This window comes from Sinocyclocheilus anshuiensis, unplaced genomic scaffold, assembly GCF_001515605.1.
Source record: "Sinocyclocheilus anshuiensis isolate Anshui unplaced genomic scaffold, SAMN03320099.WGS_v1.1 scaffold257, whole genome shotgun sequence".
Lineage (NCBI taxonomy): Eukaryota > Metazoa > Chordata > Actinopteri > Cypriniformes > Cyprinidae > Sinocyclocheilus > Sinocyclocheilus anshuiensis.
The window spans coordinates 2214006-2240709 of record NW_015539889.1 but is presented as its reverse complement, the minus strand read 5'-3'; the positions used below and the strand labels follow the sequence as shown (position 1 = coordinate 2240709).

The following is a 26704-nucleotide window of genomic DNA, read 5'->3' as shown; positions in this document are numbered from 1 at the left end:
AAGGGTGCAATTTGATCCCAGTGCAATGCAAAATAAAACCACCGCCCGAGTGCTGCAGTTTCCAAGCGGTTTGGGCATTTAAGCAAGACTTTTAAAGTGTGCATGAATTCATGCAGCGGAATGCGGTTACCAGCAGCGCAGCTAAAACAGACATTTAACCTCATTTCACCAAAGGATCCGCACATAAATACGTAAGCGCAAATGCATCCCGATACATACTATGGGAAGATACGTCCGCGCAAATCCTCCAAGCGAAAACTATAGACGGGTTGGTTTTTATTCAATTCATGCCGCCCCGGTGTAAGCAGCCATCTTGTCGTCAAATCAGCCCACTAGCAGCTCCCACAAGAAAAATGGCGGCTAAGTTTATGTTCGCCATCAAAAGATACACATTTCGGCTCAATGCATTCTCTTCACCTAGAGTCATACGTACGAGATTCGTGTTGCAGTATCCGAGGAACTGTTTTGATGGTCTGTCCTTGAAATGATAGCCCAGGTTCATCCAAATCCGTTAAGAAGTATCCACTCTCATGCCTGCCTGGAAGCCGCCATGTTCCTGACAATGTACAGCCGCGCCTGCAGCCACCCGTCACAAATATGGCGGAATTACCACGTCCCTCTCCAGAGCTCTTTGTAAAACGCGCACTCACAGTTCAGATATACAATCCTGCATTTCTAAAGCAATTATTTTCTAATTATTATACCCTATATGTATGAATCTGGGATCTGCTAAAACTATTCAGACAATCTCAACAGATTTTTTTACAGTTTATGTATTAAGAGCTTATTGTCCCACACTAAAGATGGCGACTTAAGTCGAAGTTTATTGTTAGATATCCTTTTTCTGCCACATTTATTTTTTTCTTTTTGTGCAATGTATTCACAAATATGCGTGATGAAATTATTATTGCGTTCGAAGTAAAGGGGAATTTGTAAGTTAGCCACGAATGAATGAAAACAGGGCTTCTATTTTCTTGAAGTAACGCCCCCCAAAATACTTTATCGCCTACAAGAAGCCAATGTTGTTATCTTCCTAGAATAGACACTTTGTTAGAAAATAGTCTCTTTTCTTTGTAAACCCGTGCAAAAACGCTTTTGAACAACATTACGGAGATTTGCTTTGGATAAAAGCTGTCAAATGCATAAATGTATTATAGGGTCATTCTTAAAATGGAGTGGCAAACGCGAGGCGGAATTTGTATAATAAAATATCGTATTAAAAAAATGATTGAATTTGTGCATGTTAAAACGGTTATTTACAACATAAGCACTTGTGTTAAACTATTATGTTGCAGTTACATCCAAGGATACCTATTTGAAATACAGATTTCGTTTCAAGCTCAATTAAATATGTATTTTAAAACAAAAATGTAACTTTGAACAGTGCGCAAATAGTTTTCACCCTATAGAATAAAATTACTTCAACTGTTGCAGTTGAGGGACTCTACTTATCGTTGCAAATTTACACAGTTTTGGTAATTATTGGATTAAATATATAAAGTAAATAGTTTATATATCTAAGAATTTATTGTTTTTTTCTTCGTTCGTTCTGTTTATAGTGTTTTTACATGACAAAAATTGTATTCAGTAATATAGTCTGATACACTTGGCTTAAAGGGATAGTTCACCTTCAGATGCTGGTCCCCATTGACTTCCATAGTATGGAAAAAAATGCAAGTGGGGACCAGCGACTGAAGGCGAACTATCCCTTTAACTTGATCTAACTTGTCACATGCAAGAATAACCGACAGAATTCTATTTAATTTGTAATTTAAAATTTTCTTTAAACATTGGCAAACTATTTTGACTATTTAACTACAGTAGTAAGAAACTTCATTACAACCCCGTATACTGTCTGGTTCTTAGTTCTTTCAATTTTTCAAGCTAGGTGGCAGTGTAGCATCTCTTAATTTTCCTGCAGTGTACCTTGTCATTACTTTGTCAGAACAAGAGTACCTTAACTTTCAAGACACATTGTGTCTGCAGTGTTAACACCTTGATTATTAACGATATACTGAGCAATACTGAAAATAAATACATTGTAGTTGACACAGCTGTACACAGGCAGTAGGTGATAGATAATAATATAATTAATAATAATCAATAATAATAAAAGACATTGGAGTATTGGCAAATCGATTGGCAAAGTTTGTGACATTGATGAAATATTGACTGAAACATGGAGACATGACATTACCAGGGTTTTTTCTCCTTTTACTCTACATTTAATCTCATGGATGTATAGGAGGAACATCCTCTTATACATAATTTAGATATTAAAGACATCTAATTTGTGTCTCATTTTGTTTTTTCTTTTCTGCAGGCAACAGTGGTATTCAGAAGCTCTAAACACAAACTTTTTTTTGCCAATGATCCATCAAAAAGTCAGCAATTGGTTCAAATTGTAAGTATGTATCCCTGTATGAATCTATAATGTACTTCTTATGGAATCAGATTAAACACATTGGAAAACTAATGATACTTTAAAAATAATCAAACTTTTCACCAAAATACTTCAGTGCACAATAGCATAATATTTAGTTACATCTACCAAGAACATAGCATATATCGTTTCTGCTGGTTTTCATTATTGTTTTTATTTTATTATTCAAGGATAAAAAATAGGCACAACCATGCTGTAATACCTTTACAGTGATTTCTTAAGGTTGCATTGGAACTGCAACTATGTTTCAGATGTCTGATGTTTTGTCAAGATGTGAATTTTAGTATCAGTCAACATGTGTGTTATGTCATGTTAGAGGTCAATACATTCATTTTTCTCTGAATCTGTTCAGCTTAATGATATTGCAATGTAAAAAAAAAAATCATTTTAATTATTGTAATCATCTACTTTTCAACATTAATAAATGCTGTATAAGTATTGTTTATTGTTAGTTAAATGATGTTAACAAATTAGACATTTTTGTAAAGTGTTACCAAATATCTGTGTTAGTTTGCACATCAATTATGGAGCTTGTTGAACTACCAGAACAGTGAAATGAAGTACTGGTGTTTATGTTGATTAGATTAAACAATTAAGGCATCATGCAAGGTGCTTTAGCACACAGTCAGATACAGGATGTGGCGGAAAAGAGATGAAAACCATTAATCCTCTGTAAACACTTCCTTTCACCCAAAGTGATTTTGTAACTGCATTATTTTTAAGCCCAGCTGCGCAAACCTCAGTCAATTTCATTTTTACAAACCCAGCCATTCATGTTAATTATATGCAGGTGTGTAATTTATAATATCTTTCTTTATTTACATTAATTAAAGTTATTGTATTTCATAAAACTTAACCTTATTATTTTAAATGCTCTAAAATGTATTGGCAAGTTTTACTGTAAGCTGATATGCATAACTGTTTTACAGCAGAACAGGTTTCAGCTTCTTTCCAGACTTGCAGTTATTTACTTGGTACTTTCACTTTTTAATGTTGATCACTAATAGTTTTCCTTAATAACATTTACCTCGCTTATATAATAGTTATCAGGTTGTTATTACATCAAATAGTCTGAAACTTACACTTCAAGCCAATATTCAGAACAGTATTACAACAGCAAATCTTCCAATCTTTGTGTGTTTTTGCTTCTGTATTTGTTATTGTACATTCATTTGTTTATGTCAATCACTAAGACTGGTGAATATCAGACTGTATAAACTGGCTGCAGACATACTGACACAATCTCTGCTCTGAAGCAGGTTAACAGGCCGGAGATAACTATGTGACGCACTTACAGGTGTCTTTACCTCAGGCACCCCTCCTAACTAGTCCACACTGACTGTGGTAGTTAAGAGCCTTAGCACAAGTCCAATAATTAGTCCTAAGCCACTAAACAGATCATCATATGGGTCAAACAAGTGAGGAAGACCAGAGATTAAAACAGAAGAAGAGGGAGGGGACAGAGCTTTGACCACAGAAGGTGACGAAATGAGCAGAAAAAATGGCTCATCTGCGGTGATTTGATGATGGAAATTAAAAAGATTTTAAGATTAGGTTCATTTTGGTTCAGTTTAAGATTCATTTTGATAATGACATGATAAACTATTTTTTTTCTTGTATCACTGTAAAAATAATTCCATCTATTTCAAAGTTCAGTTGCTGCCATACATTTTTAAAGGTCCCATGACATGCTGCTTTTTAGATGCTTTTATATAGGCCTAAGTGGTCCCTAGTACTGTATCTGAAGTCTCTTTCCCGAAATTCAGCCTTGGTGCAGAATTTCAGCCACTACGAGCCAGTCCCACAATGAGCTTTCCTTAGGACGTGCCATTTCTGTGTCTGTAGCTTTAAATGCTAATGAGGAGGAGAGAGGCGGGGCAACTGCCATTCTTCGCTCGTTTGCTAGCCATGATGTCTCTCGAGGAAAAAAAAATATTGCGCTCACCTCGCACTGTAGTAGCTTATTTTCTCATGGGCGGGCCAAATTCTCTGGGCGGGCAAAGCAGAGTAGAGTAACCTTTCCCCGTATGACGACATAAAGGGAAGATTCCGGATTGGGCCATCTGAGCTTTCATTTTCTCAAAGGAGAAGCAGGATACCCAGGGCTCGGTTTACACCTATCGCCATTTCTAGCCACTGGCCATAGGCACGCTAGGGGAACTCATATTAATGTTAAAAAACCTCATAAAGTGAAATGTTCATGCCATGGGACCTTTAACAGGTAGTGCAAATATTTTTCCCTTACTTTATTTTAACTTAACTTAAAACCTTGCACTCAACTAACAACATTGCACTGAATAAATGCAAACCCTGAATACATTTGTACACTATTCTATTTCTTGCCAGACACCTGGCAGCGCTTCTGCTCACACAACTGAGCCATGTTTGCCCTGATGGAGGTCACAGTTGAAACTCTGAGTACAGCTTCAAGATGGGCATCACTAAGCCTGGACCTGTACTTGCATTTATTGAAGTTCATAGTTGAGAAAAGTTTCTCACAAAGATATGTGCTTCCAAAAAAGCACATTACCCGAGTGAACACTTTGGACAGCTCTGGGAAGCATGGAGGTAATTCTCTCAAAAACTGTCCAGTCTTGTCTGCTTGTCCCTGAGCCTCTCTGAATTTAGTTTTTAGCTCACTGTTGCACTGCAAGTCAATAAGTTCCATTTGCAACAAACGTGGGACACTCTCCACATCAGCTGAGAAGGGGTCTGCAAACAGCTGGAAAGTGTCACGATGTGCCTTGAAGTCAGCAAAACGCTGATTAAATTCCTGCAGTAGGTTTTCAATAGCAGAGGCATATTCATCACCATTGAATGCTGTGCCCTCCTCCACAAGAGATCTGCATGTTGAGAAATGACTGAGGTTTTTCGCAGAAAGCTGAGTTTTCCACAATCTTAGTTTTGTGGAGAAGGCTTTCACACTTTCATAGGCTGCTGTGATGAGCTGACCGCTCGGTTTACACCTATCGCCATTTCTAGCCACTGGGGGACCATAGGCAGGCTAGGGGAACTCATATTAATGTTAAAAAACCTCATAAAGTGACATTTTCATGCCATGGGACCTTTAAGTATAATCACCTTGGCTGTACAAGTAATTTCAACTTAAATTGCATTAAACCGACTTTAAAAAAATCAAAATTATTTTTTTTTTTTTTGGTGTAATTATAACAAATTTGAAATTGCTTGATTAATTTTGACGAATGAATGTAAAAACATAAGTTGCCGTGACTTACTGATCATATCATTTTTTACAGTATAGGTTTTGTATAGTCTATGTAATACTATATTTGTGTAACATTCACTTTTAGTGTGATTATTAACCTCATTAAATGTACACTGAACAAAATTATAAACGCAACACTTTTGTTTTTGCCCCCACTTTTCATGAGCTGAACTCAAAGATCTAAGACTGGTGCTCTGGATCGGCGTATACGACAGCGTGTTTCAGTTCCTGCCAATATCCAGCAACTTCGCACAGCCATTGAAGAGGAGTGGACCAACATTCCACAGGCCACAATCAACAGCCTGATCTACTCTATGTGAAGAAGATGTGTTGCACTGCGTGAGGCAAATGGTGGTCACACCAGATACTGACTGGTTTTCGGACCCCCCTGGACCCCCCAATACAGTAAAACTGCACATTTTAGAGTGGCCTTTTATTGTGGCCAGCCTAAGGCACACCTGTGCAATAATCATGCTGTCTAATCAGCATCTTGATATGCCACACCTGTGAGGTAGATGGATTATCTCGGCAAAGGAGAAGTGCTCACTAACACAGATTTAGACAGATTTGTGAACAATATTTGAGAGAAATAGGCCTTTTGTGTACATAGAAAAAGTCTTAAATCTTTGAGTTCAGCTCATGAAAAATGGGGGCAAAAACAAAAGTGTTGCGTTTATAATTTTGTTCAGTGTATTTACTGATGAAAAATGTGTGCCAGTGTCATTAGCACATTTTCTGTCAATTATAGTGGGTGCAATGAATGTACTGACTTTAATTAATAATGAATATAATCAATTAGACTCCCCTTTAGATAGCTTTTTGAAATCTGAAATAGATCATTCAATCGATCAGGTTGTCTAATCAAAATACAAACCATGAAATAACCTAAAATAATGAACAGAACATCAATACAATCATCAGTACAGTCAAATTCCGTGTCTGTGAAGTCATCACTGACAATTCATAATTATTTCTGTGTGTGATCCAGTGTGCTGACAAGCTTGTTTCTCACTGCATTTAGCATTATCTGTTTTTTGCTTATATTTTGCTTATGTAGTTTTAAATATAATTTGATAGACTATTATTTATGGTTATTATCTGTTTTGTACACATGATGTTCTAAGTTGTAGTCCCTTTCTCGGCTCTGAGACAAGAACACTCTACAGACAAGCGTCAAGGGCATTTCAGCTGTCAGGTATTTAAGGCTCTTCTCAAAGGCTGTGATTCCAGGCTCAGAGCTGAAAATAATACGATGGGAAGCAGATTAAAGAGGGTTAACTGCAAGTGATTAGCTGCATTATCTGCACTGTGCAGCAGATTAACTGCCATCGCTAACACAGAACCACACTGCAGGGTGAACGGGATGATCCGAATTAGCCAGGTTTTGGTGTTGGAAATGAGATTAGGTGAAATGTGTGTTTTGCAATACACAGATGTAGTTTTGTGTGTGCGTGCATAAGAGCCTGTGTGTTTGGTAGATGACAACAAAACACAAATCCTTCCATTAAGGCCATTTGGGAGGAGCGAAATGGTATCTTTTGAATCCTTATAAAAGAAGGATCACTTGGCAATAATTTGAGGGAGGCTTCATCTGGTGATCAACGAAGAGAGAATTTACAGCGATACGAGTTCGACTTTATTTTTTTGCGATGCTACAGTAATCTGCGAAGGAAATAACAACTTATTTAAGCTTCAAGGCGTTACAGCGTTCTTGGTGGAGTGGTTGCCAGTTTCAAACAAGATGAAGCAAGTACCAGAGTTCCACGAAGACTTCTACATACCCATTCCTTTAGATGTCCACAACCTCTCAGGTTACAGCCCTTTTTTGGTCCCCCAGGACCACCTGGGAAACCAAGGTGTATTCATGGCCATGGCTGTCTTCATGTTCTTTATTTTCATCGGAGGGACTTCGATCAACATCCTTACCATTGTTTGCACAATTCAGTTCAAGAAACTCAGATCTCACCTTAACTATATTCTTGTAAACCTTGCCATTGCCAACCTGTTTGTGGCCATTTTTGGTTCCCTGTTATCGTTCTACTCCTTCTTTAATAGGTACTTTATCTTCGGGCCCACAGCATGTAAAATTGAGGGCTTCCTTGCAACACTTGGAGGTAAAATGCAACATGCATCCACATTATTTTAAAGTTTCTGTGTTGGCTTGTTGTAGTCCATTGTAGTTCATAGATTCAATAAACTGTTTCTCTGTTTTTTCTTTGTTGTTGCAGGAATGGTGAGTTTGTGGTCTCTTGCTGTAGTGGCATTTGAAAGGTGGCTGGTCATTTGCAAACCCCTTGGGAACTTTACCTTCAAAACCCCTCATGCTATAGCTGGCTGCATACTTCCTTGGATTAGTGCATCGGCAGCTTCACTCCCTCCACTGTTTGGCTGGAGCCGGTAAGTCCCAGTGCTCATACTACATTGATAAGGACAAAGCCACAGTGCCTCCCTCCACTGAACCTGAAGAAAGAAAACCAACACCTAGCACCTTTTTGCTCCACTCCTAAACAGCTAGTTGAAGTCCAGAAGTGAAATCCTCTGATTATAATTCAAGTGTGTAGAGTTGTCTATCCCATCAGTCTCACTGAGATCTCTTTTACAGGTACATACCTGAAGGTTTGCAGTGCTCCTGTGGACCTGACTGGTATACCACTAACAACAACGAATCCTACGTCATGTTTTTGTTCTGCTTCTGCTTTGCAGTTCCTTTTGGCACCATCATGTTCTGTTATGGTCAACTACTCATTACACTCAAATTAGTGAGTACAATTTGCATTTCCCTTTGAAAGCTGCCCCAGAATGAATAATTTTAGTAAAATGTCAATGTTTTGAGAAAAGAGTAAAAGTTTGGGTGAGGAAGAGGAATTTCGTAGAACATCACAGTGTTGTATAAAATACAAAAATAAGTGATTTAAATAAATATTAAGACCACAAAGCCATATTATTTTCGGTTAATTCCTGTTCTTTATTTTGATCGGAAAACCTTAGATAGCTATATGAACATGCAGATCATAAAATTAAATGCACACTTTATTTTTTTAATAAAGGTAAGATTCATACTAACATTAAATACTGATAACACAACTGATAAAATACCATTTATTATGTATTTTTTACATGAATATATGATAAATGTTTTTCATTCCCCTGCCACACTCTTTAATGCTTTGGGATACACATTGCTCGTGTCCACTAGATGAAGACTGTATATGTATATTATTGCAGTGTTGCTCACGTTGCCAGGTGCTCTAAAATCCCTTGTTTGTCCTACCAGGCAGCCAAAGCTCAAGCAGATTCAGCTTCCACCCAGAAGGCAGAGAGGGAGGTGACAAAGATGGTGGTGGTGATGGTGTTCGGCTTCTTGTTATGCTGGGCACCATATGCTAGCTTTTCTCTCTGGATAGTTTCCCACCGTGGTGAAACTTTTGGTCTGAGAATGGCAACCATACCATCCTGCCTTTCTAAAGCCTCTACAGTGTATAATCCTGTCATCTACGTCTTAATGAACAAACAGGTATAGTATTATGTGCTAAGTGGACATTTGCAGTATTGTTGAAGTTTGTCCCTACAGGGATACAGTACCAAGTGCCATGTTCACATGGCATAACTAATCACTTGAAGTAACATGTTCTGCTCTTTTCTTTTAAAACCCAGTTCCGTTCCTGTATGATGAAGATGGTCTGTGGCAAAAATATTGAGGAAGATGAGGCCTCTACTTCATCTCAGGTCACCCAGGTCTCCTCTGTTGCACCAGAGAAATAAACCCATTTTTAATGTAACCTCCTCCTGTGGAAAGAACCACTTTGGCAGTGAAAAACAATTTTACAGTGATTGTAAATAATAAACATAGACACAATAGGAATTTTTGATTCTTGACATTTTTTTGTAACTTGGTCTTGGCTTGCTGAACCAGTAGAATTAGTAGAAATTCATTATTATCTTACAAAATGTACAATAAATGCAAAGAAAGAAAGAATTGTGTTGTTAAATGTAGCAGTTGAAGAGTAGAGACATACAGTACAATAGTTTATATATTAAATATGTTACATTGGTCTTATTTCTTCCTGTTTCAAACAGACCACACAATTTTACCACAGCTAAAACATGAAAACAGAGAAGTATCTCATGTGTCTGGTTGTAATCAAGTCCGTAGCCCTTCAGTTATGATTCATGGAGTAGCACATCCAAAGATGGTCTGAAAAATAAAGTTAGACAGAGTATTATCCAGTATGCAAAACTGCTTTGCACTGAATTGCTGCACTAATATTTAATCATTTTTAATTCTTGCACTAATAAGCAATAATGAGAATTTATGTACAGTGGACTTCAATGTGTCTTTAGATCTGAAGAAAAAATGTCATTGCTCAGGTCTTTGATTTGTGTATGCATGCTTACTCACCTTAACTTCTGGTACTTCATCCGATAAGAAGATCACTTCCAAATCAAGAGAAAAGTGCAAAGAAAGAATATGAAGTGAGCTTTTGTCATTTTCAATCCAGCCTAACACAATCAAATCAAGAACAAGATCAACTTGGTAGTTCATCTAGAAATTAGACCACAAATGATGTTAGAGAAACAATGAGCCGTGAAAGCAAAGTTTTGCCCATGTTAGATTAACATCTATTATATGGATTAATTTCATTCAAATGTATTTTTTTAAATACACATTCAGCACTATATACTGTGAATATAGCAGCTGTCCAATGGCAGGCCATGTGAGACCAAACTGTGCTAATCTTGAGCTTTCGTTGAGAATTCAGTTGTATATCCGAGTTCTGCTAGTAGTGAACTTTTGCCAATCACGAATAGTTCAGAACTAGCGGAATTCCAGACATACGACTGACTGAGTGCTGCCCCATGATACTTTCTGATCCATCTGTTTCTGAAAAACATCCTTTTCAACTACATCACTGAATATCTGTGAGTTACACTGTGATAGCAAAAAAACATCACAATAGTGACACATGATTCTCAATCCCACCAAAGCATAGATATTAATTCCATTAAGTCCACTTTAAAAGAAAGTGTAAAAGATCATAATGAACAAATACCTGGCAGTTCTTAGCAATTTCTCATTTGCCAAAAACAAGGAAACAACTGATAGTGTAAAAAGAAAAAAAAGTTTACAGACTGCTGTTGTCTTCATGTTGGCTCCATCCTCATCCTGGCTTGGTCTGTTCACATCCTAGCATTCACTTCCTCCTGCTCCACTTTGCCACAATAGAAGGAGAAACAGATGACTGAAAAAAACAGAAAGAAAGAAAACGCCTATCGTCAGAAACAGGGAGAGATTAAAACTGACCTCATCAAGATTTTCAGATAAACCCTGCTTTCCCTAAACTGAACCATCAATCCATTGGGATTAGGAAGGTTTGGGCTGCATCCTTGTCAATACCAATTAAGATTCCTCGTGGAGGGTACCTGGGTACCCCAGTTGTCCCAATAAGCTGATTTGGAACTTGGACTGTAACCTAGATGTCTGACTTACAGTAACCCTGCACAAAACATGATGATTACGATTGAAATTGAATTTGTTTTAAATTGGCATGAGAGAGTAAAGATTTAAGTGTTGTTAAATGTATGGCACAGTGTTTACAATGACATTGATATCATTGAGGAAAATGTCCTGTCCTTTATAAAGACTTAAATATACTCTGTAAAGTCTTTAGTAAAGTTGTGCAATCATTTTAACATTATTTACGACTTATTGAAATTAAGTGAACCTTCAGTTTTGAAATGGCCTGAAATTTTGAAATTAAAAGCTTTGAAATGAAAGCTTCTTTAATGATATTAATATCTTCAGAACCACATTCACCTAAAGAACCTTTATATGCTGAAATGTTGCATGTGTGGAATATTATAGAACTGAAGCTATGTAATATATTCTATTTAACTATGCAATATATAATGTATGAATGTGCAAATGTGTAGTATTTGTGCAACGTACCATATAATGCAATCTACATCTTACAATAATGTAAAAAGTTCTTTACTCCTGCAATAGACACCAGGGGCCATTATAAAAAAAAAAAAAAGCTAACTCTAGAATCCTCTTTTATTTGTTAACCTTTAACTTAATTTTTTATTGTAAAACGCAAAATGCAACCTTTCTATTATAGCTCCATTTTTTGAAACCTAAAATGCAGAATTCTACTTAGCACCGGAAAGGATTCTGTTATTTTTAGCCAGAGTACTCTAATGCTATTTTGTTTCAGAAAATGACATCTGTTTCAGTTATTTGCAATATAATTTTATGCATGTTTAATAAAAGTCATTCTTGACACACTGTCCAAGAAGCTTCAGTCAAGTGCAAAAGTGATCTGTGACCTAAACTTAAAACTTAGAAAGCATCAAAGGGTGCTGTCACCGTATAATCACTCCTGGCTCGGTCATGCCAAATGTCACCGCACACTGTTTTGGTTTACCTGTGATGGCTTCAACAATCCTAGGAAGGAACAGTAGCTTAGGCCTCCTATAAGCCTAATGAATGAGTCTTTGTTCTGCTCCTGTTTTGACCTAAAAAATTCTTCACCCTGTAAGCCAGGGCATCCTCTTTTTTCGCGTATAAAAGAACTTTGACAGGAGCCCAAAGTCTGTCGGTGCGAGTCAGCCAGAGACAGCAGATAGTAGAAGCACAAAGGCCCAGACCTTTACAACAGCTAAATAACTACAGGTTTGGGCTATACAACAACCTCCAAAAATGGCAGAGCAGTGGGGAGATGCAATATTCGCAGCCAGGCGAAGGGGAGATGAAACAACGAGGGAATCGATGTTTGTATATACCAACAGCAATAACACCAAGGGTAAGTCTTTAGTAATTTTTTTCTGTATTTAAAAAAAAAACATAATAGTAATTTGAAAAACATAGCTATTCTGTTAATATGATAAAGCCACGTGAAAGTCTTTTTGGGCTTTAAGCTGTTTCTGAACAGCATAGAAAGAAGACAGAAAACTTTGGTAGTCATAGTCTTAAACTTCACATGTTTTTTTTTTTTGACCTGCCAGAAGGATCATACAGGACAAAGAACAATTTCAGACTGATAAATAAGAAGCTTTAGAAAAATGATAGTTGGTTGCAATGGCTGTCAAGTAAGAACTCTTTCAAGATGGTGATATTACTGCTCTTTATTTCTCATTTCCAGATCCCTTTGAGGGACCCAACTACCACATTGCCCCTCGATGGGTGTACAACTTAGCAACAGTATGGATGTTCTTTGTGGTCGTTGCCTCGACCTTCACCAATGGCCTGGTGTTGGTGGCCACAGCCAAATTTAAGAAGCTCCATCACCCTCTTAACTGGATCCTGGTCAACCTTGCTTTAGCTGATCTAGGAGAGACTCTTTTGGCCAGCACCATCAGTGTCATCAACCAGTTTTTTGGCTACTTTATCCTCGGACATCCCATGTGTATTTTTGAGGGATACACCGTGTCTGTATGTGGTAAGTTACTGCCCAAAGACATCATTATTCACAATGAAATAACAACTACAGAAAAATGCATTAGAAAAAAGTTTATTATGTATAACACAATCAATAGGTATCGCTGGTCTGTGGTCTTTGACTGTCATCTCTTGGGAAAGATGGGTGGTTGTCTGCAAACCATTTGGAAATGTCAAGTTTGATGCTAAATGGGCATCTGCTGGTATCATCTTCTCCTGGGTTTGGCCTATTTTCTGGTGTGCACCTCCCATCTTTGGCTGGAGCAGGTAAAGTCCATTATTAAATGATCAAAATGAAGACATTTGACAGCTACATAGATGTATATCTTAGTAATTCATCATACAATGATTGAATTCTTTGGCTTATAATACAAGCATATAAGTTCCACACAAGAATAAATGTGAATCTTCGAATCCATTATTTTCTCACAGATACTGGCCTCACGGTTTGAAGACCTCCTGCGGCCCTGATGTCTTCAGTGGAAGCGAGGACCCCGGTGTCCAGTCCTACATGATTGTCCTGATGATCACCTGCTGTATCATCCCTTTGGCCATTATCATTCTCTGCTATATTGCTGTGTGGCTGGCCATTCGTGCTGTAAGTTGTCTCTTGGACTGGTTTCAAAATTTTATTCCAGTTTGTAAAAAGCCATTAAGCATCTGCCATTTCTTTTTAACAGGTCGCCCAGCAGCAGAAGGATTCTGAGTCCACACAGAAAGCAGAGAAGGAAGTGTCCAGAATGGTGGTTGTCATGATCCTGGCCTACTGTGTTTGCTGGGGACCTTACACGTTCTTCGCCTGCTTTGCAGCTGCAAACCCAGGCTATGCCTTCCACCCACTGGCAGCAGCCATGCCTGCCTACTTTGCCAAGAGTGCCACCATCTACAACCCCATCATTTATGTCTTCATGAACCGACAAGTAAGCTAGTGCTGTTTAACGGAGCTCAGACCATTGGGCACATTGAGAAAACTTTGCTAAATAATCTTGATATCTCTTTCTTTGCAGTTCCGTGTATGCATAATGCAGCTCTTTGGAAAGAAGGTGGATGATGGCTCTGAGGTGTCCACATCCAAGACAGAAGTGTCCTCTGTGGCTCCTGCATAAATTGCACACCAGATCTCAGAGCAAACGTCTTGAGTCAGACATGGGGAAAAAAAGATGAAAATGGGACTTTTTATATTCCTTGTTTAGCCTCACCGTATCTTGACGATTCTGCTTCCAGATATTTCCCTTGGAGTGATGGGGAATATCTTGTTGCATGACAGTGTGTGTTAACATTACTTTCTCAATGGCCCTGTGACTTAGGATCCACAGGAATGATGTTACAGTTTTTATGGTAAGCATTTGTCACACTATTATTTGTCCACTGGCTATTCAGAAGGTTGTGCGCCTATATATAGCACCTCTTTGTGGGAAAGTGACACTCAGTGTGGATTAACTAACAGTGAAAAGTAATCGCCTCATTCTAATGTATAATTCTGCTGGACTGATGTTTGGTGGCAATGTAATAATGTCTCTTTAAGTTTAATTTTGTAGCCATCTTGCAAGAAAACAAAAATGACAAAAAAATGTTTGATAGATAGATGCCTGTCTATTTTTTTTTTTTTTGATGAAAATAAAAAAAGCAGCAAAATAAATATTTTGTTTTTTTTGAGTCTTTCATATATTCCCCTGGCATTAATTTCTTTTAATACAGTTTAATACAAAGTCCACTTAAAGGAAAATAACTTTCAATTCAATATGTTTTGTTGTGCTAGACAGGATTTAAAGCTTAAAGGTCACTTAGAAGACTGCAAATAAGAGCAAGTCAATTGCATTTCCTCTATTTAAGCCTAAGGGGGCTAAGCAATTTCATTTGGAATGTGACACTAAAAGCACTTCTTATCTAAGGAAGATTAACCTCGAATTGAGGTCTAACCTTTTTGATTCTGAGTATCCATGTGCCCCTGTGTGCGTGGGTGCAAATGTATGTGTGGATGTGTGTTTTCATATAAGGTCATGGACGGCAGTTAAGGCCCACACTTTAACATGCAGATTTGGGTGCACTTCCTGCCAGTCTGCCAGTTTGTTGGTTGTGATTTTAACCGCAAAAGGAGAAATAAAAGGCAAAGTAGGGGCCAGCCACCAACTCAGGGAGAGAAGAACCCTGTATCAGGTACAACCACTGCAATATTTACTATTTTTGGTCACATTCATTGAAAATGACTCTGAAAAAATGTCAGAGTGACCAATATGGCCTATGGTGCCAGACAACAAGGGGTACAGCAGCAATAACACAAGGGGTACTTTACAACTTGATCTTCAGGTCACAGCTGGAATTCTGTACGTTATGAAAACGGTTTACTGTCCTGGGAAATATTGAACTCAAGTTGAATTTGCAATAAAATTTTGTTTGAATGTCATTCAAATATTTTATTAAATTTCTCATATGCACGCATTCTAAAAGATGTAATAAATGTTCAAAAACAGGTCCAATGAATAATGTTGTTGTTGTTGTTGTTGTCATCATCACAGAGCTTTTTGTTTTGTAGATGCATTTGCAACAAAAAAAAAAGTAATATTGTTTCATTGTTTTATGAAGAAGAAAATCATGCAGCAAAATTATGCATTGTAGTCAATATTTTAGTTGTCTGAACTATTCACAAATTGTTAGTAGAAGTCAGTCAATGCTTGTTTATTTTTCCTCATCTCAGTATCGTGATTATTTCAGCCCACTGTACAGGGAACAGCTCAGATCAGAATCCATGTAAAGTTGTTTTGCAGATGAGCTAAAAGAAGAGAAATAAAAGATGAAACACTTTAATGATGCTCTTCAAGAATGAATAGCTCGCTTTTTAACTTAAAAGATAACTGCACTTTGGATCTCCTGAACTTATGGAAATCTAAGAATTTCTCAAAAAGTATCTTCCAATGGTTTTATAAAGGATAAATGAAGAGCACATGAAGCCAGGTAACATCTTGTAATCTCACATAAGCTCTATTCCACATCAAGCGGATAGAAGATTTCACCTAGACTGGCCAGTAAAGTCCCGACTTTTATAGGAAGCTTATATGACGGAACTCATTAGGTTAAAACACTGTTGAGTGTATTTGTGTACATGAGGGCATTCGTGTGAGTGTAGAGGGGCTTGTGTGACTGTTGTGGATTCTGCTCATGTGCATGTGTATTTGTTTGAGCTAGAACAACAATGTTGAGTCAGTTACTAGTTATGGCGGGGAAATCCTGTTTTAATGGGAATGTTTTTGATACTAATTTTAACTGAGAAAGAATCAAACAAATCAAAAACAAAAACAAAAAATTCAGGTACTTTTTAATGTACCTGTGTTCAGGACTGTATTTTAGACTTTGAATCATATTATGTGTAATCTGCCAGGATGATTATTGTTTTCTCATTAACCTTGAATGGATTTCTAAGTGGGTTTTGGAGGGACATTATGCCACATTGTAAGAAATTACACATTTATTAAAGTTAAAGTCTGGTTTTAACTATCATGTTTTACTAGTAAGTACAGTGGAGATCAAAATTAGAGAACAACCTGCTATTTCCTAAATTTCAAGGTCACTGCTTAGTCCTATTTGAAATTATCCTAACAGGAGTAGAAGGGCAGTTTTTTAAGCATATTTAATAAATTAATTGTATTCTGAACACAGTCTTTATAACAATCTTAAATTAGATATTTGAAAAAGAACTCTGATCAAAATTAGAAAACACTTATAGATACCTATTTATCTATAATTTCCTTAAATATATGAGAAACCCCATTTAACTGGCAGCATTCCTCTAATTTAAACCCTGCGACAGGAGGTTGTCCAGATAAAGGCCAAAGGGATGACCCTTTCAGCCACTGCAAGAGAAGCAGGTCATTCCAAATCGGTGATTTCTTGAATATTGCAGGTTTACGACGACACTAATTCATTCAAATCCCCCAAAAGGCTGGTCGTCCACGTAAGACAAATGCACGAGAAGACAGGATAATGTGGAGACTCTGAATGGGGAATCAGTTCAACACTGCAGATGAAATTGCTCGCCAGTTCAGAGCTGAACAGGGTAAGGAACTGTCTCAGCACGTTTAAGAGAAGTCCGACTGAAAGCGCACTCTGCAGTGACCAAGCCTCTCATTAGCAGAAAGAATCAAAAGGCTAAGCTCACCTTTGCTGAGGAGCATGTTGTGTGGAGAGAGGAGAACTGGTCTAAAGTTCACTTTAGTGATGAGAGCAAGTTGAATGCAAATATTTATCTGAACCTCCTTCAGCAACATGCAGTTCCTTCCCTGCAAGCATCTCCCAATCAGCCTGCAATTTTCATGCAAGACAATGCCACCGTCACACTGCGAAACGGGTAAAGCAGTTCCTTGAAAAACACTGAAATAATGAAATGGTCGGCCCAGAGTCCTGATCTAAACCCAACTGAAAATCTCTGGAAAATACTTTTAACTATGGAAGAGAGTGGAAGAAGAGTGGACCAAGATCACACCAGCGCAGTGTGAGAAACTAGTGATGTCCTGTGGCTGCAGGTGTGCTGAAGTCATTCAAAGCAGGGGCCTCTACAATTCCTACTGAATTCTGACAGCTGTAACCCTCCAAAATTGTAGTTGTAATCATCTTTCGACCTACAGTGGTTTCTGTTCTCTAATTTTGATCACTGTGTTTTCCACAAAATAAAGGTTTTTGTTGAAATGCCTTGGATATTTTGTCAAACATGTTAGTAGAACAGTGGTATACCTACAGCTAGCATTCCTTCAAATTTTGAGCAATGAAGATTAACAATATTTCAGAAAAAAATCAAGTATTTATAAATTTTGATCTCCACTGTATGTGGCAGCGTTGTGCCACTGTACAGTTTTTCAATGGGTTTCAAGCCACAGGACGGCCGCTGCTGTTTCACTTAGACTTTTATTTTGAAAAATAAAATAAATGGAGTTCGGTGCGTGCAGCCTTCACACTTTAAAGCATTCACTCGTGCAGCCATGTCCAAAGCAAGTGAGTATATGTACCTCTGAGTCTTTTTTACATACAGAGCATTAAAAAAATCTCCTAACATAATGGTCATTCTTATTTAATTACTTTTACCGTGTTACAGAGCAAAAGCGAGCGAAACGCCTGGGGTTTTGCGGTAAAAAGGTGCGTAGTTTAGCCTACATGCTAAATGCTAACTTACTGTTTATGCAATGCAATGTTTCTTTTAGTTCAGTTGAAGTGAATATGACCTGCTTACTTACTGTATGTCTAAATGTATCAGAACAAGAAACACTACCAGTCAAATATTTGGACACATTGTAAATAATCAAAACTGAAACAACACTATAATGGAAGTTATGTTGTATGACAGAAAGGTAAACAAATCAAGTCTTATATTTGAGCTGCTTCAAAGCTCCACTCTTTGCCTAGATTTGCCATTCTTTGCCATATTTATGAGGATTTAAGATATTGAGAAACAAAAATTGAGTGTCCCACCGTTTGACAAGCAGTGCCTGTTGACTGTCATCTGTTTCTCTTCTCTAAAGTCCAAGGATGGGCAGCAGTCTAATGGAGGAAAGAAGGATCCTGGCATACCTAATGTGCGCAGCTTCAAAGAACACAGTCAGAGACAAGCTGAACTCCGAAAGCAGAGGGTGGGGAAGGGATCTGTACAACCATTTCTAAATATGCTGCATATTTCCAAATCTGAAATACATACAGTCGTGGTCAGAATTATTGGCACCCTTGGTAAATATGATCAAATAAGGCTGTGAAAATAAATCTGCATTGTTAATCATTTTGATCTTTTATTAAAAAAATTCACATAAATCTAACCTTTCATTGGAGAATAAGAATTTAAAATGGGGGGAAATATCATTATGACATAAATGTTTTTCTCTAATACACATTGGACACAATTAACGGCACCCTTTTATTCAGTGCTTTTTGAAACCTCCATTTGGCATAATAACAGCTCTGAGCTATTATGCGTTAACTCAGTTAGCTCTGAGTTATCCTATAATGCCTGATGAGGTTAGAGAACACCTGACAAGAGATCAGAGACAATTCCTTCATCCAGAATCTCTCCAGACCCTTCAGATTCCCAGCTCCATGATGGTGCTTCTCCTCTTCAGTTCACCGCACTCATTTTCTATAGGGTTCAGGTCAGGGAACTGGAATTGCCATAGCAGATGCTTGGTTTTGTGCCCAGTGACCCATTTTTGTGTTGTTCTGTTGATTGGAAATTCTTAATTATTGCCCTGATGGTGGAAATGGGAATTTTCACTCCTCTAGCTCTTTTCTTAAAGTCACAATTTGTGAAGCTCAATTATCTTTTGCTGCACATCAGAAATATATTCTTTGGTTTTTCTCATTGTGATGGATTTATATTGTTGTGAAACAGGATGCCATGGCTGGATAATTTCATGTTCATAATCACCATGGAGTGCTCAAAATTGTAAATATGAATGGGAATATACTTCACAGATATTTTACTCATAAGAATTTCTAGGGGTACCAATAATTGTCCAACGTGTATTTGAGAAAAACATTTATTTCATAATGAGATTTTCCCCCATTTTCAATTGTTTTAGTTCAATGAAAGGTTAGATATTTCTGAATTTTTTAAAAATAAAAGATCAAAATGATTAACAATGCAGATTTATTTTCACAACCTTCTTCGATCATATTTACCAAGGGTGCCAATAATTCTGACCACGACTGTATGATTTTACCTTTATTTATGTGACTAATTGAAGAGTTTTATATAAAAAATGCTGATGTGCAATTTTTGTCAACTGTTTTCTAGTTGGAGGAGCAACAGGAGAGGCAGAGGTTGTCAAGAGAGAAGGAAATGATGAAACGGAGAAGTCTGGACAGTTTTCAGAAAGACATCCAATTACGGCAGAGAGATTTTGAACAGAGGGTTGGTGTCTATGACATTTTACTATGACAAAGTATTAGGTTTTTTCTAGAATATAGAACAGAACAAAATATAATAGAATACATGTAATGTTTTTTAAAATACAGTACATTTCAAAAATGTGGGGTCAATAATATATATATTTTTTTTTTGTTTATGAAATTTCTTATTATGAATGTTGAAAACATTTTGTGGAAAGCGGGTTATATTTTTTCAGGATTCTTTGATGAATAGAAAACTAAAGAAAAAAGACCAAATAGAAAAAAAGAACAGCATTTATTTGAAAACTTTTGTAACATTATACATATCTTTACTGTTATTTTTTTTTAATCAATTTATCACATCCTTGATATGTACAGTATGTTATACACACACTTTTTTTTGTAATGCATAGTTGTTCGGGCCAATTCAGAAGTGGTGTTTCTTTGTAAATGGATATACAGTAGAACAGCCTGAAATGTTTGCAAATTACATTTTATAGTTTATCCATGTCACGATTTTGTGCAACTACCGTGACGGAATATAAATGATCCACCCCTATAAATTTTCCTATTGTAGAGTTGCACCTTTGTCTTAATAACCCTCTATTTTTTTATTTTTTTTTTGCAATGGTGCAGGAAATTCAAATGCAAAACCTGGAAAAGCATGTCAAGTTTGAGACTGAGAACTCAAGAAAAGCATACGGCAGAGAATTTAAAAAGGTACTGTTTCCTGTACTGACCTGTTTTGATAACCCTTTATACTTCACATTGAACATGCACATCTAATGGCCAATTCTTAATGACGGTTTACTTTTTTGATTCTTTTTATATCAGGTAATAGAAGCAGCAGATGTTATTTTAGAGGTTCTGGATGCAAGAGACCCCTTAGGCTGCCGCTGTCCACAGGTTGAACAGGCTGTTGTCCAAAGTGGAACCAACAAGAAAATTGTCCTTGTTCTCAATAAAATTGGTAAGACAGTACTTGGTTTTTAGCATTTATAACTTCAAGGTGCAGCAGACAGAAATGCATAAAATAAAAATGTCTACATTGATCACTACAGATTTGGTGTCCAAAGAAATTGTGGAAAAATGGATTAAGTATCTTCGCAATGAGTTTCCTACTGTGACTTTCAAATCGTCCACTCAGCAGCAGAACAAACATTTGAGTTGCAGTAGTGTTTCATTATTTCAACAAATCAGTGTACCTTATTTTGATTTTTTTTTTACTGTGGACTGTTAATGAAAAAATCACAAAGTTACAGTAATATTTTTCTGTGTGACGATTACAGAAACGGAGTCGTGTGCCTGTGACCCAGGCTACTCAAGAGCTGCTTGAAAGCAGTGCATGTGTCGGTGCGGATTGTTTAATGAAACTATTGGGAAACTACTGCCGTAACCAAGATATAAAAACTGCCATAAGTGTAGGAGTGGTTGGTAGGTTTCACACAACAGTTGAGATATGACTGCTACATTATTATTATTATTATTATTTTGTTACATGTAGCTAATTCCATAATGAGCAAATTAGCAACAGACACCCGTCTTTTTGGAATCACATTACCCCGCTTAAATGTTTCAGGTTTTCCAAATGTGGGGAAAAGCAGTTTAATTAACAGCTTGAAGCGTTCTCGTGCATGTAATGTTGGAGCTACACCTGGAGTTACTAAGTATGTTGATATTTTCCATAAATTTAAAGTCTTTTTTTTTCTAATTAAAACCTTCTGCTCTCTTTCACTAAAATCAATCTGTTTTTCAGGTGTTTACAGGAAGTCCATCTAGATAAGTACATCAAACTTTTAGATTGTCCTGGTATTGTCATGGCAACCTCGACCAGTGATGCTGCCATGATCCTTCGGAACTGTGTCAAGATTGAACAGCTGATGGACCCAATTCCACCTGTTGAAGCCATATTGAGGCGCTGCAATAAAGCACAGGTAGCAACTCATATTTCAGGAGCTTTAATTGAATGGGTAGTCATAGTATTACACACAATTGAGATAAGTTGTTTGTAATCTTTCTTGTGTAGATTATGGATCATTATGAAATTCCAGACTTCCAGACAGCACATGAGTTCCTTGCCTTACTTGCCCGTCGTCAAGGCAAGCTGAGGAAAGGAGGACTGCCTGACTCTGACAAAGCTGCCAAGAGTGTTCTTATGGATTGGACGGTGAGGTTATAGTCCCGTTGACCTTAACATCAGTTACCTGTTGATCTTTAAGGGTGATACTTTACACAAAAATGAAATTCCTTTGAAATTCCAAACCCCCATGACTTAGTTTCTAATGCAAAACAAAAAATAATGATATTTTGAAGAATGTTTCACCTGTTTTTTCACATACAAAGATGTGCAAAACAACTTTGGACCCCATGACTTTATGGATTTCATGGATAAACACAGATGTTTTTCAAAATATCTTCTTATGTGTTTCACAGAAGAAAGAATGGCATAAAAGGTTAGAAAGACTAAATGTTCAACTGAATGCACAAAAGAAAATTTGAAATTAAGTGAAAATTGTCATTTACTCACCCTCAAGTCGTTCCAAACCTATTTTGTATTTTGTCCATCTTTGGAACTCAGTTGAAGATTTTAATATTCTCCCATCATTTTGTCTGTTTATTACAAGTCCACAATTTTCAAGCTTCAAAAAGTTCATAAAGACATAAAATTAAAAAGCATATAATTGCATTTCCTAGTGTTTTTAAGGCAGAAAAAGATTCAGTTTTAGACTTTTATTCAATGTAATTTAAATGCTACTTTAGCTGTTGCTGGTTGGTCAAAAACAGACGACTACTGTAAAGTTCATTCTGAAATCTTTCTCGGTGTCTCAAAGGGGTCGTATTAGCTACTTTACACATCCTCCTGAGACGCACACACTGCCCACGCATGTCAGTGCTGAGATTGTTGCTGAGATGGGCAAAGCTTTTGACTGGGATGAACTGGAGAAGGGCAATCTGGAGGCGCTGGCTGGTAACCCTGTCTATACTATCAGTGAAAATTCCATGACATTTCCAAAAGTTTTGTAACCACGCATTACCTCCACACACTTATGCCATTTTATTTTTGTACCATTTAGAATGTGGTGCATCTGATGCACAGATGGGGTTCTGTATGGCTACGTCAGGATTGACACAAGGTCAAGTAGAAGAGCTAGCAGAACAGCAAATGGACGACCCATCAGAGGACCTTGAACTTCAAGACACGGTTGAATCAATGGATGCAGATGAGGACCCAGAGGTATTATGCATTTCAGTTCTTAATTCAAGATAATTTTACACCCACCTACAATTAGTCGTTCAGTGTGCATAGGTTAGTTTGGTGGTAATTTGTTATAGTGCGTTTTAAGACTCAAATCTAATTTTTGATTTTCAATTATATTTCGTCCATTAAGTTCGGACCAATGACCGTTGAGCTAAAGGTTCCCAAGACAAAAAGCAGTACTGCAATTGAAGCTGTAGGCCCAAAGCCAGTGGACCTAAAAGAAATCCTGGATGTTGACCCACTCCTGCAAGGTCAGGCTCTCCTGGCTGCCAACAAAAAGAGAAAGAAGCAGCAAAAAAGAGCTGGTAAGACCAACATTGTTTTTCCTGTCTCCAAAGCCACTTTAAAGCAAGCCTCCAAGGTTAGCAAAAAAAGAAGACCTGAGGCTGTTTTTTTTTTTTTTATGGATGCAAATGGAGGAAAGACTTCCCTACACTGAATAAACTGCCAAAATAAAAACTGTTTTGTGGCAAAACAGCTTATCATTTAATGAATTGACAGCCTATCAGGTAATCTTCAACATGCTTGCCATTAAACATTTATTTTGGATACAGTTTGTTTTTTACATATAGTACAAGCCAAATACACTGCTTAAAAAACTATGTATTCCAACATATCTTCTCCTTTCTTCTTTCATAGATAAACTGGGCACCAAACTTTCAGATTCTCTTACATCAGCTTTGAATTTCTCCTTGTCTGACAGCTGATGCGGCGAGCATTAAACCAAGATGCTCAGGGTAGTTCATTCAACTTTTCACATGTATATTTAAATTATCTATAAAATATGCAAATAAAGAATCTTTTCTCTGACTGAAAAGAATGACACCACTAGATTTCTGTGGTTATTTATTGACCTCCTTTCTACTCATAAATCACCTGCAGGTTTTCTTTTACTGTACAGCTCCTTGTAACCAGAGAAACTCATACCATCTGTCAACCAGTTTTTTAAAAATCTGTTTAAAACTTATGACTTGAGCTATTCAACTATGATGGTTTGAAATGTTTTGTTGACAGTTTGCCATCGTCGTCACCAATGTAAAAACATTTAAATTGAAATCTGTTATTTATGAATTTTAAGAAAAAACAAACAAACATTTATTTACTTTCATAGGAACTAGTTAAACCAGATTATCAAGGAAGAGTAGCCTGTAATTTAGTCACATAAAATAGTTTTGATTTGACTTTTTTTTCTTTTTTTTTGCCACAATATTTTCCCCATACTTTCATTTAGTCATTTCGGAATTTTTACTTTATTACAATTTTTCATGTTTAAGAATAATAATTAAGTAGGTGTGTCCAACCTTTTGACTGGTGCTGTAAACATTTTTTGTTTGTAAGCTTTGAAAACATGTAGATACCATGCCAGTGTTACTTTTAATCTCTCTGTCTGTCTCTCTCTCTCTCTCTCTCTCTCTCTCTCTCTCTCTCTCGGTGTCTGTCTCTCTCTCTCCTATTATAGTATTTATAAATAGCTTTTATTTTAATATTTTCATTTTCGTTGTAAGTTTTAGTAATTTTGATGTGCTTTTTAATTTGTCTTTATGTAATTTTAGTTTTAGTATTTTTGTCCGTTATAAATGCAACAGTTCATATCTAATTTTAAAGATTAATTTTCATATAATATTTTTACTTTATTTCAGCTGTATTTCAATTACCTAACTTTTTAATAGTTTTAGCTAACAATGACAGAAAACTTTACATGTGAAAGAGGAAGGGAATGAGTGTGATGAGGAGAGATGGGCTCAGTCTGTCACATCCAAAACAAGGAAATCCTCATGCGAGTAATGGCGATTCTTCTAGCAAACTCGCTTAACTTCTGCTAACACCAACCAGGTAACTCAAAACAACTTAATTTCGACCTCTTGTTGAGTTGACACTTATGTGTGAGCCATGTTAATCTCAGAATAATTCTGCGTGAAAGAAAATTAAGTTAAATACAGGCAACGTGTCAGTTTGACGTTGGTTGACATGTTAACTAGCTAGCTTGTTAGCTTAGCGTTAACAGCTGGATGCTGTCAAAAACAACTTATTCCGGGTTTGTCAAGTGCGCCATAGAGATGGTCACATGCAGTTACATTTGCTTAATGTTGTAAATAACGAATACACAAGTTAATTTGGTTTAAGTTAACGAATTTGCCCAACTTTAAATAGTTCGGTTAATCCCGACAGTGTTGCGAACTATTACACAATACCTCAGCTAACGTTACAGTAGCATATCTTACTGCACAATCGTAATTGAAGTGTTTTTGTTTGTTTATAGCTCCAGAAATACATTCAAATTAGTGTTCCAGGTGATTTGTTGGTATTTAAAGGGAATTTTTTTTAGCTGTCATCTGGTAAATTCTGTACTTCCCCATGATAGAGCTCTATTTCAGTCATGTGACATGATGCGTATTCAGAAATTAAATTTAAAGTGGATTTTGGTCGTACACGTTTTATTGTATTTTTTAATATATCGCGCTTGTTGGGTAGTTTTATAGCTTTTGAAAATGCACAGTTGCAATTTAAGTATGCTACTTGTGATTTGTGTGTTAATTATATATACAAGTATTTTGATATAATTTATATTCATATATAGTTTGAGAACTGAATCGGTTTGCTGATCGAGCTTTGGTACAGTATTAAATTTCTCTTTGAATGCAACTATCTGAGTGTGATGACTCTGCTCAATTAAATGTCCCTGTTTCTTAACCCTTCATTGTACAAAGGGAGAAGTGACCATTTCCATAATTTCCTTTTATGCTGCCTCTAGTACTATTGACAACTTTCTTGATGCTTTCACCACTGCAGCTTGATACTTCTTCTCATACTTGACCTGTGGAACCAGCGTAGCCATGTCATCCCGAGTGTTGCTACGGCAACAGCTGATGCGGGAGCAGGCACAGGAGCAGGAGAGGAGGGAGGCGCAGCAGCAGGCTTCTGTCGCTCAGCTCCGCCCTTTAGAATCCACTCCCGCCATCTCCGTCACGGTGCCGCCAATGGCTGCCCGGCCTTCTCCAGCTCAAGTACCGGTGGAGGTTCTGAAGGTGGGTTTGGACCTTCTTACAAGCCTTTAAAAAGTTTCTTTGCTTGACACTCTCTCTACATGTCTAGTAGCCATGATACAATCAGCTGAAAGTTTCAAAAAAGACCCAAAAGATTGTAAAACAAAAATGAAAATAAACATTGTAAAATAAACTTATTGGAAGTTATTTAAAAATAAATATTTAAATACCAGTTTTGTTATTGTAAACTAAAACTATTAACAATAATTTCCATTAACTGAAATAAAGCTGAAATAAAATGTAAATATTGGATATTGAAATATTGGAAACTTAACCTAAACTAAAATTAGATTATAAAATTTGAAATGTTTCAAGGGAAATAAAATAATTTTAAACTGAAGTACTAAAATAACAACCAAAAAAAAAAAAAAAAAAAAAAAAAAAAAAAAAAAAAAAAAAAAAAACCAAAAAAAAAAAAAAAAAAAAAAAC

At 36.8% G+C, this 26704-nt stretch overlaps 5 protein-coding genes and 1 long non-coding RNA gene across 10 annotated transcripts in view; 4 read left to right on the top strand and 2 right to left on the bottom strand.

Moving 5' to 3' along the window:
* LOC107685684 (host cell factor 1-like) overlaps nucleotides 1–511 on the bottom strand; it is a 29122-nt gene extending 28611 nt beyond the window's left edge. Inside the window, exon 1 of the mRNA XM_016482372.1 lies at nucleotides 434–511. The gene's annotated coding sequence lies outside the window, so the exon portion shown is untranslated. The remainder of the gene's footprint in view (nucleotides 1–433) is intronic.
* LOC107685682 (blue-sensitive opsin-like) lies at nucleotides 13–10327 on the top strand. Of its 3 annotated transcripts, none has more exons than XM_016482370.1 (7): nucleotides 13–191; nucleotides 2324–2404; nucleotides 7725–7783; nucleotides 7898–8066; nucleotides 8272–8428; nucleotides 8944–9183; nucleotides 9324–10327. In XM_016482370.1, exons 1-7 carry the CDS (start codon nucleotides 103–105, stop codon nucleotides 9429–9431), a joined length of 903 nt encoding a protein of 300 aa, XP_016337856.1. In that variant the 5' UTR covers nucleotides 13–102; the 3' UTR covers nucleotides 9432–10327. The 3 variants fall into 3 exon arrangements, with proteins under 3 accessions (XP_016337856.1, XP_016337855.1, XP_016337854.1); XM_016482369.1 differs by lacking the exon at nucleotides 13–191 and adding an exon at nucleotides 480–633; XM_016482368.1 differs by lacking the exons at nucleotides 13–191; nucleotides 2324–2404 and having other exon boundaries at nucleotides 7219–7783.
* On the bottom strand, nucleotides 9489–10897 carry LOC107685685 (uncharacterized). Its single transcript, XR_001633977.1, has 3 exons — nucleotides 10352–10897; nucleotides 10069–10103; nucleotides 9489–9864 (listed from the first exon to the last, which is right to left on the bottom strand). It is a non-coding gene; the product is annotated as an uncharacterized LOC107685685 (long non-coding RNA).
* Nucleotides 10898–12251: 1354 nt separating this feature from the next.
* On the top strand, nucleotides 12252–14638 carry LOC107685681 (red-sensitive opsin). The gene is made up of 6 exons (XM_016482367.1): nucleotides 12252–12472; nucleotides 12812–13108; nucleotides 13206–13374; nucleotides 13540–13705; nucleotides 13788–14027; nucleotides 14115–14638. The coding sequence occupies exons 1-6, from the start codon at nucleotides 12370–12372 to the stop codon at nucleotides 14211–14213; spliced, it is 1074 nt and encodes a 357-aa protein (XP_016337853.1). The 5' UTR covers nucleotides 12252–12369; the 3' UTR covers nucleotides 14214–14638.
* A 3393-nt stretch (nucleotides 14639–18031) lies between these two features.
* LOC107685674 (guanine nucleotide-binding protein-like 3-like protein) lies at nucleotides 18032–24124 on the top strand. Of its 2 annotated transcripts, XM_016482357.1 has the most exons (17): nucleotides 18032–18090; nucleotides 18191–18231; nucleotides 18615–18722; nucleotides 19877–19993; nucleotides 20608–20691; nucleotides 20806–20941; nucleotides 21033–21135; nucleotides 21260–21405; nucleotides 21551–21638; nucleotides 21728–21905; nucleotides 21998–22138; nucleotides 22315–22424; nucleotides 22803–22939; nucleotides 23046–23206; nucleotides 23361–23535; nucleotides 23870–23960; nucleotides 23995–24124. In XM_016482357.1, the coding sequence occupies exons 1-16, from the start codon at nucleotides 18078–18080 to the stop codon at nucleotides 23935–23937; spliced, it is 1806 nt and encodes a 601-aa protein (XP_016337843.1). In that variant the 5' UTR covers nucleotides 18032–18077; the 3' UTR covers nucleotides 23938–23960; nucleotides 23995–24124. The 2 variants fall into 2 exon arrangements, with proteins under 2 accessions (XP_016337843.1, XP_016337844.1); XM_016482358.1 differs by lacking the exon at nucleotides 22315–22424 and having other exon boundaries at nucleotides 21998–22139; nucleotides 22802–22939; nucleotides 23870–24047.
* Nucleotides 24125–24878: 754 nt separating this feature from the next.
* Nucleotides 24879–26704, top strand: part of LOC107685675 (transcription factor E3-like) — a 7538-nt gene continuing 5712 nt past the window's right edge. Inside the window, exons 1-2 of one of the 2 annotated variants that reach the window (XM_016482359.1) lie at nucleotides 24879–25063; nucleotides 26021–26256. In XM_016482359.1, the coding sequence (XP_016337845.1) occupies nucleotides 26065–26256 (192 nt within the window). In that variant the 5' untranslated portion in view covers nucleotides 24879–25063; nucleotides 26021–26064. Of the gene's footprint in view, nucleotides 25064–25825; nucleotides 26257–26704 lie in introns of those variants that run through there. The other variant, XM_016482360.1, reaches the window with a different exon arrangement.